This window comes from Brachionichthys hirsutus, chromosome 11 (assembly GCF_040956055.1).
Source record: "Brachionichthys hirsutus isolate HB-005 chromosome 11, CSIRO-AGI_Bhir_v1, whole genome shotgun sequence".
Taxonomy (NCBI): Eukaryota; Metazoa; Chordata; class Actinopteri; order Lophiiformes; family Brachionichthyidae; genus Brachionichthys; species Brachionichthys hirsutus.
This window is the reverse complement of record NC_090907.1, coordinates 8,919,981-8,938,457: the sequence shown is the minus strand read 5'-3', so window position 1 is coordinate 8,938,457 and position 18,477 is coordinate 8,919,981. Positions and strand designations below refer to the sequence as shown.

General features: G+C 41.2%; 1 protein-coding gene across 1 annotated transcript; it reads right to left on the bottom strand.

Moving 5' to 3' along the window:
* Positions 1-106: 106 nt before the first annotated feature.
* Positions 107-16,638, bottom strand: LOC137901355 (glutamate receptor ionotropic, kainate 1-like). Its single transcript, XM_068745375.1, has 16 exons — positions 16,503-16,638; positions 11,491-11,658; positions 11,144-11,401; positions 7,908-8,089; positions 7,596-7,649; positions 7,019-7,192; positions 6,144-6,287; positions 3,233-3,340; positions 2,755-2,796; positions 2,318-2,431; positions 2,019-2,222; positions 1,681-1,904; positions 1,427-1,545; positions 1,013-1,230; positions 538-763; positions 107-396 (listed from the first exon to the last, which is right to left on the bottom strand). The coding sequence occupies exons 1-16, from the start codon at positions 16,585-16,587 to the stop codon at positions 107-109; spliced, it is 2,610 nt and encodes an 869-aa protein (XP_068601476.1). The 5' UTR covers positions 16,588-16,638.
* Positions 16,639-18,477: the final 1,839 nt, after the last annotated feature.

Genomic DNA, 18,477 nt, shown 5'->3' with positions numbered 1-18,477 from the left:
CAGTTCAACACACATTCGGTTCAGCATGTTTGTTGGCCCGGTCAGTCCTGAAGACAACGGTGACCACAACACAAACGTGAGCGGTTCACAACAGTGTCCCAGTGCCTCAGTACTTGTTGTGCCACTCGCACTGACCCACACTCACTTCCTCGATGTCCAAGTTTTTTCTGGATTTGTAAATAAATTCTCCGATCGCTACAAAAACTGACAGGACCAGTCCGGCTGCCAGCACAATGAAAATGCCCCCTATGTTCTCCACGCCCAGAGCGCTCGCTTCCTTGCTGTCCTCCTCTGGACAGCCGTTTCCTCGCCACCACTTCTCCTTCATCATGTGCAGCTTCCCTTCCTCCTGAAGCTGCAAGATGGCGATGGTGACTTTGTCTCTGTGAGGGGAGCCTACGGCAGAAACACAGCAGTCGGATGGAAACTGTCAGCGCCACCGTTACCAGCAACATCACCCGAGTTTGTTGCTTCACAGTCGTAGGGGTTTGTATTTTGGTTAGAATTATTGTTGCGTTTATTTTTCATCTCTCTTACCAATAGGCGTTCCCACTCCGTAGCCCTTTGAGTCTATCAGGCCTCCAATCTGCGTGAGGTTGCAGTTCCGCTGGCTGATGTACTCGATGCTGGTCGACTCCATCAGCAGGGCGTAGTCTGTGGTGAGAACCCTCTGGATGCCCTCACGGTTATTTTTCACCAGAGCTGTGTTTTTTCTGCTGCTCATGAATGCCCACATTTTCTCATAAGTAGAGATCTTTGATTTCTGTTCAATCAGAATAGGGATTTATTTAAGTCCGTAACATGGTTTACAGAAAGCAACAGCACAGAGCTGGGCACAACGCAGGCTATTAGGTTGCATTTGTCGGTTTACGATATTTTAAAAGTAACAGAATATAAACTGATCAGATGACAGGTGGCTTCCATTTCCGCTCCACATTCAGATAAATCGCTTCCTGTGCCACACAAAGGCAAGGAATCCTAATCTTCGTAGGTGCAGAGGAAACTAGATTACCTTGAAAAATGTCATGGTGGAGCCGTCTCTCACAGCGCCATACTCAATTTTGGTCTGCTTGGCCAAGTCGTCTGCTGAGTCGATCGGCGAATCCATTCTCTCCACGGTGAGGAAGGCAGCCAGGTTGGCGGTGTATGAGGAGATTATGATCAGCGTGAAGAACCACCATATCCCACCAACTATCCTCGTAGAGAGGGCCTTTGGCATCAGCTCAGACCCTTCAAGATTGTAACACGAGGTGCATTATGAATTCTATAAGCAAATACATCATGGGGCAACAATGACAGCGACGGCACGTCAACGCGCAAGAAAAAAAAAAGTTAATTCTTTAAATGAAGATGGTTGAAGCTGTTCTAGCAACGAGAAACGTCAAGTATAAAATGTGACCTCAAATTTAGATGGGAATAATTCTACCTTGCTGCATAAGCGCTCCAACTCCAAACCAGACACTGTTTATCAGAGTAAAGTTATTCTCGACTACGTCTGAGTCCGGGTTGCAGGGATGAGGGTTGTACCACTCGTAGGGCGTGAACCTGAAGGGGAAGAATCAAGCAGGCACAGCTGGTTATCCAAAACGCGATCGTATTACCCTGGTAACTGTTGAACTGATTTATTGAGTTGTGTAACAAATCAAATTGCTTCACTCCCCCCCAGGTAGCCATATATACCTGGCAATAACAAACAGCACGCAGCTGACGCCGAGGCATGCCAGCAGCACATACATCCAGATATCAGGAGACAGCGGGTTGAGGAAGGAGAACACGCCTGGGTTGGTGCCGTTGGGTTTATGGTAAAGGATGCTTATTCCCAGGGTCATGAAGGGCTTGGAGAAATCGATCACCTTTTCCCTCACATAGGTGATGGTGAGAGGAGCCACTGCGAGGTCAGCCACCTACAACAAATTAGAAACGTCGAGCAGAGCCACTGTCAAGGACAGAGAATTCTGGGGCTCACTCGGATATCGTATTGGATCGGATCTCTCATTATGATGTAGATTGATACTCACATGATCGATAAGTTCTCGCACCATGCCGTTCCACTCCCCTTTGTCGTTCTGAGCTCCATATTTGCCATCCGACACCAGCTTCACCTCATAGGAGAAGCCCAGAATGTTGGAGAGCTCTTTGAGCAGGTCCAGGCAGTAGCCCTCAAACCGGTCATTTCCATACAGCGGCTTGTCAGATTTCTTGTACATGACATAAGGATTTTCCTGGAATAATACACATTATAAACGTCATTTATTTTTTAAATCAATAAATTCCTAATCAAATGCTGTCTGATATTGATTTTTATTTAATTTCATACCAGAATAGTCGTCACTATAAGGGTCCTGTTGGCCATAGAGTCTGTCACATTTGTGGATGAGTCTTTAAAGTTTTCTGTTAAATTAAGGCCTATTTGGGAGTTCCACACACCAATCTGTCAAACATAGAATGTCCAAATAAATACACCGACTGGGTGTCAAAGATCCACATCTCCATATGATCAAGGAAATGAATGGACAAAAAGGAACCAAACACTAGTGAGCAGAATAATTACTCTGAAAGGACAAAGAGGAGAGGATGGGAGGGTAAATAAGGAAAAATGAGTCACTTCCAGTGCAGAAATGTTGTGAACATTTCCTCCTATCAGCGCCTAAAGCTTCTTTCTTTTACGAGGGGACATCACAAAGGGCAGCAGGTAGCGTAAAGCCATAACGTGTCACTATTCCTTTGGTCTGCCGGGGCAGCCAAAGCACAGACCTTTTTCCACACTTTATTCAGGCGGTTGTTGCCTGCGATTGTCTTGCAAAAATAATAAAGAGAGAGCATTTTAATCACAGGGCCCTGAGCGTAGAGGAACAAAGCCAGTAATCGATTACACTGATTTATGACATGTGGAAACAGTTAGACTCGTTGTTTCATTTTAGATTGATAGTTTGCATCCAAAGTTTCATAAGGCTCTGTTATTAACAAAGACAGGCTATAATCAGCTCTCAGGAACAATCCCATCATGTGGGACAATAACTGCATCTGCTGTTCTCTACTTTGTCCATTTATTTTCTTTGCTGTATTATTATTAAAAGGCCTTTATAGTTATTTAATTGGTACTTCAAACATGTGCCGATAAGCTGACAGCAGCAGCGCCGTTTGACAATTGGTTCTCCCACTCTGCCCGGCTCCACTTCAATATCGACTGACAGTGTCTACTGACAGCATAGACACAGATCAGAAAGTGCACCTTTTCCAAGCCGTCTTCCTTTAAGCTGATGACATCCAAATCGAATTCTTTCCGCAGGCCGTCTGTCTTGTTTATAATTATTTGTCCCGTCAAGCCGTTCCACTGGACCTGTGGCAGAGGGGGCACAAAACAAACCCCATGAATCCTTCAAGTTGTTATTGTGGCGCACACATCTAAATGCAGCAGACGTCTGGAAACGGAGAACCTTTCTTTCATAATGAATAATAGACGAAGGGCATATTAATCAAACAACAGTGACAAAGGCTTAGCTGTGTGTAATGAGCCTTTTTTCATTGGATACTCAGTGGACGCATTTAGGAAGTGAGCAGAACGGATGCTGATGTGAACTGATGTAAACGGACAGGCAGGCTGGGTCTCTGCCTGAGCGGAGCACAGCTCAGAAATGTTTGAGTGCAGTTGGTAATGAAACGAGCTCGGCTGAACAGTCCAGTTAAATCTGCTGTACAGCGGGCTGAAAGAAGCCAACTGCATCTTGATGTGTGCCGAAGGCATTATCTGAGAAGGCAGTTTTTGATATGGATGATGGCATATCTACAAACCCATGGAGCCGCTGACCCACCAAGAATTTGGCAATTTCTAGCAGATGGCATTTCGGCATTTAATAATTTAAAAATGTTCTGGCTGCAAATCAAAGTGTGCTGAAAATATAACAGCAACAGAGACAAGCGGAGGTCACTGTATGTACATAGCTCCTCATTCCTTGCTGTTGCAAATGAGTGAGGATGTAATCACACACACACACACACTGAAAAGGATTCAGCTGCGGAAACAAAAGCATCTGGCTGCTTCCTCGTTCACAGATGATCAGGAACAGCACTTAAAAAATCATTCCTGCCAGGGTTTTGCCTTTAATAGAAGCCCGACAGGAAAACAAATAAATTGTTGTGGCACCACTTAATGCCGCTGAGCAGTATCAGCAACCCCAAAAAAAGAAAACAGCCAAAACAAAATCCTTTTTTTTTTAAAGTTTCCGCCTTTCCGAAGAAAACATCCATCTCATCTATAGAAGGCTATCATTTGACCACGTTGTGCTTCACACAGTCTTACTGCACACATCTGTGAGACCCACTTGACCCCTTAGTCCAGATTTACTCCCGTCATTAAGTCTCTTTTTAAATCCTCACCAATCAAAAGAGTATCTGTCTCGGCCATGTGTCGGTCTCATTACCGTACATGAAGTGATGACATGGATCCTCTGGGATCGGAGAACGCAGAAGATAAAAAAGGATAAGAATGAAAGCACAGACTCTGGACCGCCGTGGACAGAGTGGGCAGACTGTCAGCATCACAATGAGAAGCAACAAACATGCACTCATTCATACTAGCAAATATAGGGGCATGGATATAGGAGCAGAGTGCAGATAGAGCCACTGAACATTCCCTGCCTTGCTGGAGGGGACTTCAGATAAAACACAGTTATATAAGCCAGTCTTATACAACCATATTCGTTTTTACATGTTTGAACCCATTTTACTGCCGTGCTGTGCTGTACCACAGTGAGTTACTTATGAATGTGTTTTCAGCCACTGGACCCACTTTCCTGCACAGAGGAGATGACTCACGCTGCGGGATGCACCGCGGAGCATTGTCTGGTCTGATCCATGTCAGAGACACATAATTAGGGCTTAGATCCGTCATGCCTCTCAACCAATTTGCAACACGCAGAAGGATTGTGGGAGATTCATGTCAGCCTTTATAAAATAAATTCACGCATTTAAAAAACTGCCAAGACAAACTTTGTCAGAATCAACATACATACCGGTACATACATACATACATACATCGTTACTTTTACCACTTACTGATATCACTTTAAACATTCTACTTGTTTGCCTGCCATTAACCCTCTCCTGTCATCATAGAAGCTCTAGTTTCCTCAGCATCACCCGCTCCCTTCTGTCCTTACCAGCATCGATTGCACTTTTACTCAACCTTTGTTACTACTGAATAAAAAAAACATAAGTAGCTTTGAAAACTATTGGTTGGAATGTACCAGGTATTATGTCAGATCTATATCGAGTGGACGAAAACAAGGAATTGAAATTCCAAATAAATGCACTGTATTAAAAACAATGTTTGAGAAGATAAAGTATTTCATGTAATCAATAGACGACAAGATGAGAACAATTCCTTGTTAATCACCAGTAAAGACAACACTCATATATTATGTCTCGTAAAATGAAAATTAAAAATGCTGATCACACTTTTAATTCCAGGCGATGTCTGCTGCGCTAAACTCTTTGACATTGGACGTTTCATTCAATATGCTGTCCTCATCCCTTGCTGAAAGCTCATTTGTCATAGAAGCATTTAATTAGAGTCTGCAAGATAACAAGTCTATCAAATTCAAATTAATATCTTAGCACAGCTGGTTAGCTCTATTTTTGCAATTAAACCGGGATCATTTCTGATGGATGAACTCTGTGTTTTACAAGCTGTCACTGTTCCCTTTTAAATGTGCCTCTGTCTCATTGGACCCATATTTTCGACAGTAAGATCAATACTTCCTGCGTAATTCGATATTTATTTATTTATTGCGTTCTACACTGCAGGATAATCAGTGTTGCATTCCTCAAGAACATCTAGAATGAAGACTATTTCTAGCGAATGCTATTTCCATATTTTCGATTTACTATTTCATTCCGCTTGGAATAGCATCCATTCCACAAGCAACTGCTCTCATCAGCTGCCGTGTGAAAACACACTAATTGAACTCTGATACAAAAATATTGTGTTGAGAAAATGAGTTGAAATGTAATTGTGCACGTGTGATCCTCACTCATCACTTCTGATCTCCTAACTGTTGCTTCTGCTCCTGTGCCCAATGGAAATGAGAGGCAGCAGGCTGTGAAAGAGGGCGTGGCATCACCGATTCATCCACTAAACTCACGTCTTTGAGCAGGTTCATGAAGCGTGATCCAAACCGCCAGGGTTTGTGTCGGTGGCACTGAAGGGAGCTGACACTAATCTGGGAGGTGCGTTGCGAGGCAGCAGCCACCATGTAGACGGCATCGTACATCAGGGCTGCTTCAGTCTGAAGGAAAAACACGGTCATCAACAAAAAACAAATCGTCCTGTCCTGTGCAGTCAGGAGGGCTGTTGATATACATGCACAGCACCTTATGGTTCCTAAATGCACACTCAGAACCTGCAGCACTAAATGTACACACTCCATGGAGGACAGTCAAACAGGCAACAAGAAACAGCCACAGTAAGACATGCAAAAATCAACAATGTAGATTATGAGGAGCTACAATTAGATAGCATACATAGTGATGTCATCAAATATATATAATTTATATAATCAGATTTTGATTTTATTTAATTTGACATACAGTTGTTGGGATTATTTTATCTCATTCTTATTGTGGAAATCTGAGGAAATTATTTTAATTCCTTCCCTAAAAAGTTGCAAAACAAAATCTAGAATACGTTAGTAACTAATCCAAACAGTCACACTGCACAGGCAGCCATGTGGCATCAAATAATCTAGAAGCAATAAATGGGCTAATAACAAAGGCTTGTTTATTTGAGATGTGGCCAACCTGTATCAGCTACCAAGATCTTAGATAATCCATGTATTTAATGTTTAATGACGAGCTTTATCCGAAATTAATGGGCTCCCAGTGATTTGCTGATCATATCGTTTACTGTTTGTGCAAACAAACAAACAATCACAATACCATCAAAGACGAATCTCAGCCCTTACACACGTGATAGATCTTAAATATCTGAAATTACAGGAGGAAGGTGACGGAAACTCACGGTCATCATCCCCTCCATCATTCCACTCTCAACTTTGGAGGGCGCCTGCAGTCGCTCCACGGCCCACCGCTCCACCACGGAGGAAACCTGAGGATTGTCTATGTTGAGGAGCCTGAACCCTGTCATGTTGACGCCGCTGTAGCGGTACGGCTCCAGGTCGAGGGAGAACAGGTCCTGTTAAAATGCAACAGAATGATCTGTGCTGAATGAGAACGCAATGCTGTTTCAAAAGTAACACAAAAAAGAAACGTGAATTAAACGCAGAATCAATTAAGCAACAGAGGAAAAATATACAAAGCAATGCCCTGGAATTATGCCAAGGGCACTGAAAACATCCGACTATTTTAATTTGAAACAAACCACAGTTGTTTAACTTCATCTGCATAATGTTTGCATGACTGCAATGGGAGATGTAATTCCATCTATGCAACCGTATTTAATTGCATGACACGTTAGCAGCTGTATGGCAGGTTTGTTGTTTGTTTTTTTAATCCAGTGTTGTTGTACTTCCGATGCGCCAATATCAAGTACATTTTAGAGAGACATTTTACAAAAGGAAAAGTAACAGATGTCTTACCAATGTGGTGAAGAAGAAGTGGTAATATTCAGTCATCATACCCATGGACATAATCTAAACAGGATGAGAGATGGATTACACAGAGGTTTCTTTTCTTACGCCCGCCACCTTTATCCATAACCAGCTACTCTCACATCCGGTTTACTTCCTGAACGGCAAGCTTGAATTGAACATGGTCTACAACTATTGAAACAAAAGCATTACACAAATATGGAGGTGACTATAAATGTGCGAGTGCTCATTGCATTTTAGTTGTGGAGTGATGACACCTCTGCCCACTGTTGATTTCATGCTGGTTGATGTTTGTGTCACCTGTTTGAGAACATCAGTTGAGGTTTGGTAAGAGCAGTCAAATATGACAAATAACTCTTTCCCCTTCTTCATCTCCTTCAGCAGAGGACGGGCGTCTTTACTTCCTGTTGGCAGCTGGCGGATCTTGATTTTAATGCTGTATCTGGATGGAGCTTTGATCAACTCTTGCAGACGAATCAGGCCTTGAATCAAAAGACAAGAAAAACATCATTAGACAGAATATTTAAGGCGACCCAACGTCCATAAGCGTTATTTATGGTGCACGGTTGATTTGTTTACTTGTCTGACTGTGTAATTAACACACTTTATTACAAGTGTAAAAGGCTTTAAAACAACACAAACAACAACAGCCACGTTTATTTTGGAACGAGCAAATCACACAACATGCTTTTTCAATGTTTCGTTCCTGTCATGTCAAAATAAACGGAGACGTGTGCCACCTCAATTATTTCACCCAAACCGCAAAAGGAATATGGATTTAAAAAAAGCTTTACAGAAATGACAAGTAAGTGTGCTTAAGTAGTCTTCACTTTTTGAGGATGACAGTAGCTCTTGGCGCCAAGCTGAATTTCAAGTAGTATAACTATTGAAACAACAGGTAAGCTTACCTGTAGTGTTACATTTGTCTGGTGATAATATTCTAAGCAGCAAATAAGTATTAGAAAATACGTAAGCATTCTGTAGTAGGCAAGGCAGTTATGTAATCATCATTAATGTTATACATACTCTAAGAGTGGAAAAACTTTGTCACACAACATTAAATAAATACATTTAATGTTTTTTTTACATCACATAATAATATAAATTTGCAATTTCTGTTACCAATTTCTTTTTCAGTTGCTTTGTTAATTACACAGCAAATGGTGCCACAGATGTAGTACGCTGTAGTACTTTGCATGTTTTGGTGGGTTTATATTGTTTTAGTACACCTTTTACTTGTGAGTTGTGAGCAAGTTAAACCGGAGTCAAATTGATGTTTGTTGCACAAACCTGACCAAAAAAACTGATTGTTGTTTGTTTGTTTGTTTGCTGTAAGTGCTATCATTCACATTAATGTCTCAAAACGTGATGCTGCAGTTCTTTGTGATCATGGAGGGGTGACATTTTACTTGAAGCCATCTGCGCAGAATATACAGATTGTTTGGTATCTTTAAAAGTAGCTAGAAATACAACCCTACACCCAAATGATGTTGATGCATGCTCCTAAGGCTAAATACTATATATCATGTAACCTTTGCTTTCAATGCAAGGGAAGGGATGATATTCTGATGGGTTGAATGAATGCATCAATGTAATCCTACTGCGTGAAGTCTTTAGTACGGTGTGGGGTACTCTGTATTTAAAGCAAAACATGACCATAAGGCACCGCCCATCATTAATTAAGTGAGCTATACTGGTTCATTAAAGCTGTCTGACAGCTTTTTGTGTGCCAGGTGAATATTGGCCAACTGCAGCTCCATGTCGACAGATGCTGCAGCAAATTATTTTCAACAGGAGGGTCACAATATCCAATTTTCTGCAAATGACCTGCTATATTACCACTTTGCCAGCACATGAGAGAATATTAGCTGCTGTGTTACACGGACACGGCGGTCATTCCGCATTCCGTTCATGCGAGCTGCTGAGAAGACTTCTGACAGTCATAAAAAAAGGAGCTAAGATATGTTTTATAGCTGGATGGATGCTGGATGAGACGCCAGCTCATCGCAGGGACACACATAGACAGGCACTCATGCTCACATTCACACATGCGGACAATTTGGAGTGACCGGTTCACCTAAGCTGCATGTTTCTGGAGTTGGGAGCAAGCTGGGGAACCCACACAGACCTCCTCACAGAAAGGAACCTAGAACCTTGTTGCTGTGAGGCAATTGTGCTACCCACCGCGCCATGGCAGTCTGTTGACTGTCTTTCATCACTTACAGTATTTTAAGTAGGAATGCACCAAAGCCACTATCGGACATTGGTCCAGTGTTGGGTTCTGGGAACCACTTTCCAGTGACGTAACACACAACACAATCACAGTAGAGCAGGGGTGTCAAACTCATTTTCTCCAAGGGTCACATTAGCATTATGTGGAGCTGTCCGGTGCTGATCCTGAGCGCCATATGCACTGGACAGCTACATATGTAGCCGACTACCTATGGAGCTTTTTCGTGCTGATCCTGAGCACCATATGTAGCCGGGATCAACATTTCAGCACATGCTGGAAAAACAAAAAAGTTCAAATAACTTCCAATAGTCACCGGCAGCAGATTATTAATTTCCTGACTGCAGCGTGTTGCTATTGTTATTGCCATGTTGCTGAATTTTTCCGTTTGATCAGTTCACTACTTAAGTTACAAACATTGCATATTCAATTGTATAGTTGTAACATAAATCCTTTCTTATTGATCAGGTAAAGAAAACCACACTACTCCATCAATCATTAATCAAACAAGTTATGGCATTAACTTTCTTCAAAACTCTTTTGTCACAGTTGAGAGGGGCAGAACTGCAGTACAACCAACAAATGTGGGCTGTTAAGAACATGTGTGACAGATGCAGCATTTTACAAAAGCAAATGTCCGCACACAGCTCTCGTGGGTCACAAAAAATTACTTGGAGGTCCACATTTGGCCCCCGGGCCTTGAGTTTGACGCATGTGCAGTAGAGCATAAATCAGATGCTAAATTCGAAGAGGAGGCATGAAACAACTCCTTTAATACAATTTGGTTAAAAAGCAGAAGAATGTGCTCATGCTAACAGCAGGAAGGCGACAACCAACTCAACATTTGAACGTCTTCTCGGCATCTAGAGCAGAATACAAGAGTCCAGAGATTATCATCACATCAAAAAACGTACAATCAAAGGTACTGATGTGAAAAGAGCACATCAGCCGCCCTTTGTTTAATGACTTGGAAAGCTTTCCAAAGTGGTTATTGGATAAGGTCTGGGCTGACATTGAAGAACTGTAAGTCGAATTCCTCAATGTCCACATGACACAAGGAATGCTGCCTCCATTCTGCATAAGGGCAAGCTGGACATAATCAAATACACACAGCAATTTCAAAGTCACAAAGATAATGAGTCCACTTTTTTTTTCAATGCAAATGAACACTGATGTTAGAAACATATATGATTTAGTTTAACAATACAGTTTGTGTTTGACTTACTGTAGGTTTATTACCAATTTTAATACCTGTTTTTTCACTCTGGGATTAAAAACAAATGCATCCAATCTCATCTTGACTCACCGGTTGCATCCTCATAGACAACAGTGACCGCCTTCCACTTGTAGAACTGCACTATATCCAGCACAGCTCGGCTTATGGAAGTGTATTCGGGATGGAGGTTGATGTAGAAGCTGTCTTTGTTGTCCACTGAGGGGTGTTTCCAGCGAGTCTGGATGTGAGGGACTTCCAGGGCGTTACAGATAGACTGGACTGCGCTGACAGATGAGCTGTGCGAGGGGCCGAATATGGCCCCGACACCCAAAGCCAACTGGTCACAGGCTGGAGCGATCAAACACAGTGATAAGATGACAAATGTCAAATGGATTCTTCATCACGAAAGCTTTAAAATTCAACAAGCTCATCCTCACCTCTTCTTGATGCCTCAAAACTGTCGAATAGATTTATTCTCTGGATGTCGTAGGTCAATGTGGTGTTTGGCATTAAGGTCCTGTTCCTATTTATGTTGGTTACAGCAAATTTAAAGGCCAGTTCTTCAACGCTAATGGGCTCATTCTCGAGGGTCTCAAAGATGCCCCCTGCAAGAAGAGAAGGAACACAGGCAGTGGGAGGGTTAGCAAAAGGTTAGTGATCGATTTTGAAAGCATCATCATGAGACAAATTCTAGCAGTTGCACAAATATTATAATTGACATATTATTCTAACAAGATTTTAACCTGAACTAACTTCACACTGTTTACATCCCTTCAATTTCGCAGGCGGACATTAAAATGACTGGAATGACTTGGTTTGGACATGCATTCCTTTCAATACATCAGTTTCATAGTTTGTGTGAGAAGTGACCACATCCATTCAAACGTTATCAGCACGGTGACGCAGTGGTTAGCGCTGTTGCCTCACTGCAACAACTGCAACGGTTTGACTCCGACTTGCTGCCTTTCTGTGAAGAGTTTGCATGTTCTCCCCGTGACCGCATTTGTTCTCTCGGGGTTCTCCGGCTTCCTCCCACCACCAAAAACATGCAAATTAGGCGAATTGGTTACACTGAGTGTGTGTGTGAGAGAGAGAGAGAATGATTCTCTATCTCTGTGTGGCCCTGTGATGAGCTGGCGGCTTGTCCAGGGTGTACTCTGCTTCTCGCCCGTTGACTGCTGGGATATGCTCCAGCTTGGCCCGCGACCCGATAACAAACAAAGTGATTCAGAAGATGAATGAATGAATGTTGCTACTCCAAACACCTTCAATGGAGTCACACTTGAACAGCATCATCAGACACATGATTCATAGCATCATATAGCCTAGCTCAACCGTGGAATGTATTTTACTGTATAAGAGGTTCGGGGATAACTGTTTCCATTCCAGTCTGCAAAAACATGCTGACTTGTTGCCGTCTTTATTTTGGACTAACTTTCATGTCATTTGGATAATTGTAAAGCGTCTGTGGTCTTCATTCATGTTTTTTTTTTAAATCCACTTCAGCCAAATGTACTGTAAAATTAATTGACAATTTATTTTACAAATGCCTATAAAGTGTGTCTGACAGCTAACATTTCGCATTTTCTCTCTACATGCTGTCAAACGAGGCATTGAGTGAGTAATGGCAAATGCTTACAAAAGAAGATACATTTTATTTCATGACATAAATCTCTTTCCAATGCAATAACCTTTCAGATAAATTTGGGTTTGCATCAGACTTGAGAAGATAATTCTGAAAACCATGCATCCAACTCTTAATCCAGTACACTGCTCCAGAAAAACGACACTTCCAGCATGCTATGGCCGGCTCTCGGCATATATATATTATTTCAGACAGGACGGGGTGCTCCATTACAGTGTTTAAAATTTCACTTACATAAAGAGCAGCTGGGATTAAGGCCAGAAAAATGCTGGAGTGTCACCATCTGCATACAAAGCAGCCATACTTGTGTGAGATTGAGATTTCTTATCCTTATCCAGAGGAATTGCCTCTTCATGTCGATTTCACATCAGCCTTTCAAATGTAAACCAGTGAAAACATCTGGGCAGTCAGTGATAGGATTTCTGAAGTAATACATTCAGGTGAAATGTTTGTTCTTGTTCTTTGACATTCATAAGCGCAGACAGAACGTAGGCCACTTCTAAAACAGTAAAGCTTCTGTATCCTTTAACAAATGCAAACTAATACTGCTGTGCTTTTGCTTCATATATGCATTGTTTTCCCTCTAAACAAAACCAAGATGCAAGGAAGGCAATTTATGTGATCTCAAATTATTTAAACGTGTTAATTAATAGCTATTATTATGAATACATATTATAGAGATCCAATTTCAAATGTTGCACTGATTGGCAAATGGTCACGTTTCCACGCAGAGGCAATAGGCCATTGCAGTCTGTCAGTCTTTGAATAAAGATCTGTGACATTGTGGGATTGATTTGGAAGGAGAGCGGGCCTTTAAGAAGCTCCCCTTGAGACTGATTGTGAATGACCTTTTTCTTTGGTGTAGCATAGCCTCAAACCCCAAACTGAGAGGGCCTTGTCTCCTGGTCTCCCTGGTCACGAAGGATGCTTGGAAGTGCCAATCCGAATAATGGTTAGCAGGCATTAGTGGGCAGAAGCTAGAACCCGTTAGAGTTCCTACTTTTACACATTGAGATGTGAAATTATCCAGCAGAATGAAGGTAACAGGAAAACGTGTCCATCTCACCTTTCAATGTGACGTTTTGCTTTAAGGTGCTTTCAATAGTAAGAAAAAAAAAGAAAATAATTTTATATCCACTTTTTGCCATCCAGTCTTGATGTTGCTTCAGTGCACAGACTAAAAATCATTTACAGTGATTTTACTTTTCTCATACAGTGACAGACCTGTGACAGGAGATCCAAATGCTTGTGCTCAGGAGGAAAAGAGCTCCTGCAGTTTACAACAGTAAACAACAGTTTACAACTGTTTTCTTTTATCCTGGCTGCCCTCCAATCACACATAAAATAGCCTGAATCCATTTGAATCATTAAAATGCAGTCCAAGTATCTGCTGCACCCAGCAAAGGGTGAATAATGTGCTGTACACCGTTCCGTAAAATAAATAAAGTTCATTCCTAATTTCATTCCTATTTCATTTACTGTCTTTTTAAGTCAGTTATGACTGGTTTATAATGAATTGACATTCCTAAAATAAGTCTAAAATTACTTTAAGTCATAAATAAAACCAACCCAGACATTAGCTGACACTCTAAGACACTGGTAGCATCTCATTAAACATGTTTCTCTGTTTTTTTGGCACTTTTCTGCCTTTTCTGTTCATGCCAAGACATTGATCTGAAGAGTTTGTGGCTCTGCAATTATCATATGAAGAGGAGCCTTTTAAGCCAGAGCAACACAATGATGCACTCTTTTGCTTTCTCCCGATCCTTCCCCAGTGGCCCCCATCCCACCACCAGCACCACTTCAGCCTGGGTGCCAGGGTGCGAATGAATGAGGAGCTCCTAGCCAGTCTACTGGTTAGTCTGCTTCTTTGATGTGGAGCACAGAAGTGTCTCTGTTTGTAGGACGGCTGCTAGCAACCAAGCATCGACACATTTAAACCAAACCAAATCAGGATTAATCATCCGCCACGAGATCTCAAACATTTCTCTGAACGATGGCAGTAATCAGACATTTGTCATCCTATGGGCCGACTTATAGACAGGTGAGATATCACTGACACACAAACCAAGCAGGAGGAAAGGGAGAACTGAGCAAACGGCTGAACAGAGCAGAAGCTGAGCTACAATCTGCTGTCTCTGTGCATCCCCATGGGATTTAGTCCCATACTTAGAAGCATATTAGGGGAAGAGACTTTCTCCACAAAGAAGATTAGTGTTAGTTGTTTGAGCCAGAAGATTTATCATTATTGCCACCCTGGTGAAAAGAGTGGATGCCAGCAAAAACCAAGAGACACAAACGTTAATTGAGCCAAGCCACCCACCATATGGGGGAGATTATGATACGTGCGGGTCATGAAGGGAACGACGAAGATTAGGTCGCCTTCACTCGATGGGCTGGTTTGAATGGGGGGGGGGAGTACTATTAGCCTTTACAGTTATGTAATATCACGAGTTTGACTGAGCCTTTGTGAGTAGAGGGAATTTGGGCTCTTTTTTACACAACAATGGCTTTATTGAAAGTGCAAAGTTTTTCCCTTTGCTTTTTAGAAATGTTCAGTTTTCTCACGGCAAACTTATGATCCCCAAACACACAGATCAATGGTGTCGTCATGTTTTCCGGAGGAGATGCGTTTTGTGCATTTACATGACGATGATATGTTGATGTTTCACTGTAGAACTCATTTTCTTATGTTTTTAGCCCCCAAAATTTCATTTTCATGGGTATAAATGGCTAAAACTTTTTTTTACTTCTTTGAGATGCCATTTTCATATACCGGTACATTAGATGAATAGTGTTTAATCAGTGGGACAAGAGCGGACAACATTTATTTGCTAGCAGACAGTGTAACACCAGAACTCAATGGGGGATCAATGAATGTTTGTGTAATAATCATGTAATAATTTGTATAATAAGTGCAATGTGAAATTGAATGAGGTGGATACTGAAGCACTGTAATTGTGTTCAGAGAACGAGTAAACAAAAATACTACTGTGGACCCATTCCTCTGTGGAATGTGTGTCATCAATACAGAAAGAGAGCTACGTATGTATGTAACATTACATACTTGTAATACATACACATATATGTATATTGTTCTACCTGGTAATTAATGATGATACATTTGTAACAGACTAGACTTTTCTGAATGATGTTGTAGAACGTACAAGATGCTGCTGGTTGTTGATGATGTCATACTTTGAGATTATACTTTCTCACCTTCATATTTTTCCTGAGGCAAAGACCAGATTTCATACATTTCAAATGTAGTAATTTTCTCATCTATTGTGGTTTGGAGTAAAATTTGACACACCATACTGAAGTGTAATACATTTGTTGAAGGTTTTACTCTTGAAACCTCATTTTTTAAAACTCATTCATGTGAGGAAATGAAGGTCATTGATAGTACATTTCACTGTAATAGACTGCAAGAGATCACATCCTCATTAAAAGCACTATACATTAAGGAGCTCATGCTCATGAGTCCAATAATATGAATGACGGTCCATAATGCACAATATAACCTTTTTTTTTTAATTGAAATGCATTCAGAATATTGGACAGATGTGATGTTAACCATCCTTGTTGATTTGTTCATTAATCTTTATAAATAAGTATTTTCATTGTGAAAGTTTGAATGTATATTATGATATTGCAGGAAAATATATTTTCCATTATATGTACAGAGAAACATGGAGTAAATTATTAATTTGAAAAGCAACACATTTGTTATCAAATCTGCGTGCGTTGTAGCAGTCTTTGCTTTCATGATTAATAGAAGTAAACCATTTTTGCAGTACTTACCAATTCTCAGGACTTGCTGTGAAGTAAACCAAAACTCTGTCATAAAGTACAGCAGTGAAAATAACAGTCCCTTCTGTTTAGCCATGGTCCGCTGTTGAGAGTGGATTTTAACATTGATGTCGGTGTTGCTGACCTCGGTAATTCATGCTGATAACATGCCAGTCTTTATGTCTGTGACGAAAATGAACTGGTATCCGACCCACATCCATCCCTCACACATTGTCATGAGAAGAATCGACAACAAAGACGCACACCCCAGTCTCAACTGGTCAAATGAAGTCCAGTCTGCCCATTCTAAAATCCTCAATGTGCCGGTGTGGTTTTACTTCCCATAGTCACTGTCCAGACATTCCTCCCATCTGTTCTCTGCTGCACTACTTCATGCAGGCTGCAGATGAGGATGAGGACTGTGCGCTCTTCTTCTGCTGTCAAGCTCACGCCTACAGAAAATGTGAGTTCCGGTTCACCTTTCAAAATAAAAGATCAATTGACGAGCGCTCAGCTCAGGACAATGGCGTGTTTATTTCATGTCTATGTCTTAAACGAGAAATCTGTGAACACAACTTGACGACAGACTAACACGCTTGAGTTCACTGTATATTTCGTCATTGGTAGATAATTCCCCTTTTAATCATGTAAACTTACTGTATTTATTTCACCTTCAAATAGCATGTGTCACACTTGATCCCATTGTTCAAGTAAATCACATTGCATATTCAGTTGAACCGCTAATATGGATGTCTCTTCATTTTATTATGAAATAAGCCCCAACCGCGTTTCCGGTTTCGCACTCGCGACTCACTGAGCATTCCCTCCCGTGCAGGAGGCGCTCAATTGAGGGCACAGCCAAGCCTCTAATCCGCAAACATGGATACGTCCTGAAGATTAACTTCAAATCTGGCCACATTCGACCTCGACAACGTCTTTGCTTCGGTACACCGAGGAATGATTAAATCTTTGCTGCGGCCCCGATGGAAACGCAAATCTAATCTCCAAACTGGCCTGAGAGGCTTCCTTGAAGATTAACCGCCACAAATTGTGTATGTGACACATCCTTACAGTGGAAATGTGTTTTCGTTAGTTTGAAGAAGAAGAAGCAGAAGAGGGGGGATACAATGAGGTCTTTGGGATAAGAGTTCAAAGGTTTTCTTGGCGGCGGAGTTTCGCTGATGATGATGCTCCAATCAGTCGGATCTTTCTATTTCATTGTCCAGATACTAGTGAAATTAGAGCTGAACAATTTAATTTATTGGCTAATAAATTGACAACAAAATCCTCATTCTGCTTTTCTTGGAATATGGCAGGGAAGCGTCCCGTCCAGTAGTTCTGTTCTCTGGCGCCACCTGATGGTGAATATCCGACAGTGAATGTTACTGATTCAGGTTCTCCAACACAGCACAGGTCTGACAATGTGAGACCATCATGGTGTCATCGTTTTAACTGCCAGCATATGGTTATGTTTGTCAGGCAATAATCACAAAAACATTATTTATTTGTTTTTTTTTTATTAATCAAAAGCAGGTTTAGTCCAAAACGCTCCAGTTTATGTCACAGGAGGCTTTTGCATTTGATGTCACTTAAAGCAGCACCTTGACTGCTACCTCAAATGTCATGTTTTTATTAGAACTTTTATTTCGGTCATTGTTATGTTGTTGATGTTTTTTTTTTATTCCTTGTTCTCATTTAAGATACTGACTGAAATAAAATTACTACTACTACTAAATGACTACTACTTCTGTCGTTTATTTGTTTTGTTTTTATTCTATACTGCTCCAGAACACACGGACAGTGGGAGGGAAAAGCATTTCAATAGTTTGAAACATACACAAATACACCAAACATAATCAACAGGTGGGAGACAAAAGGTGACGATATTCCAAACAAATGATTTCCCTTCCATCTCTGTTCTGTAAAAGTAGGTCCACACTGGATATTCATGAAGACAGAAATATTGCCTTTATTTACACTAACAACA

Bases quoted from the DNA above. Each gene is read 5' to 3' on its own strand.
- LOC137901355 (XM_068745375.1), bottom strand. From the start codon at position 16,587: ATGGCTAAACAGAAGGGACTGTTATTTTCACTGCTGTACTTTATGACA. The intron at 7,193-7,595 runs GTAAGACATCTG...GCATTTTAACAG, and splicing joins ACTTCTTCTTCACCACATTG to GACCTGTTCTCCCTCGACCT. The intron at 2,797-3,232 runs GTGCACTTTCTG...TATTTTTGCAAG, and splicing joins AGGAAGACGGCTTGGAAAAG to ACAATCGCAGGCAACAACCG.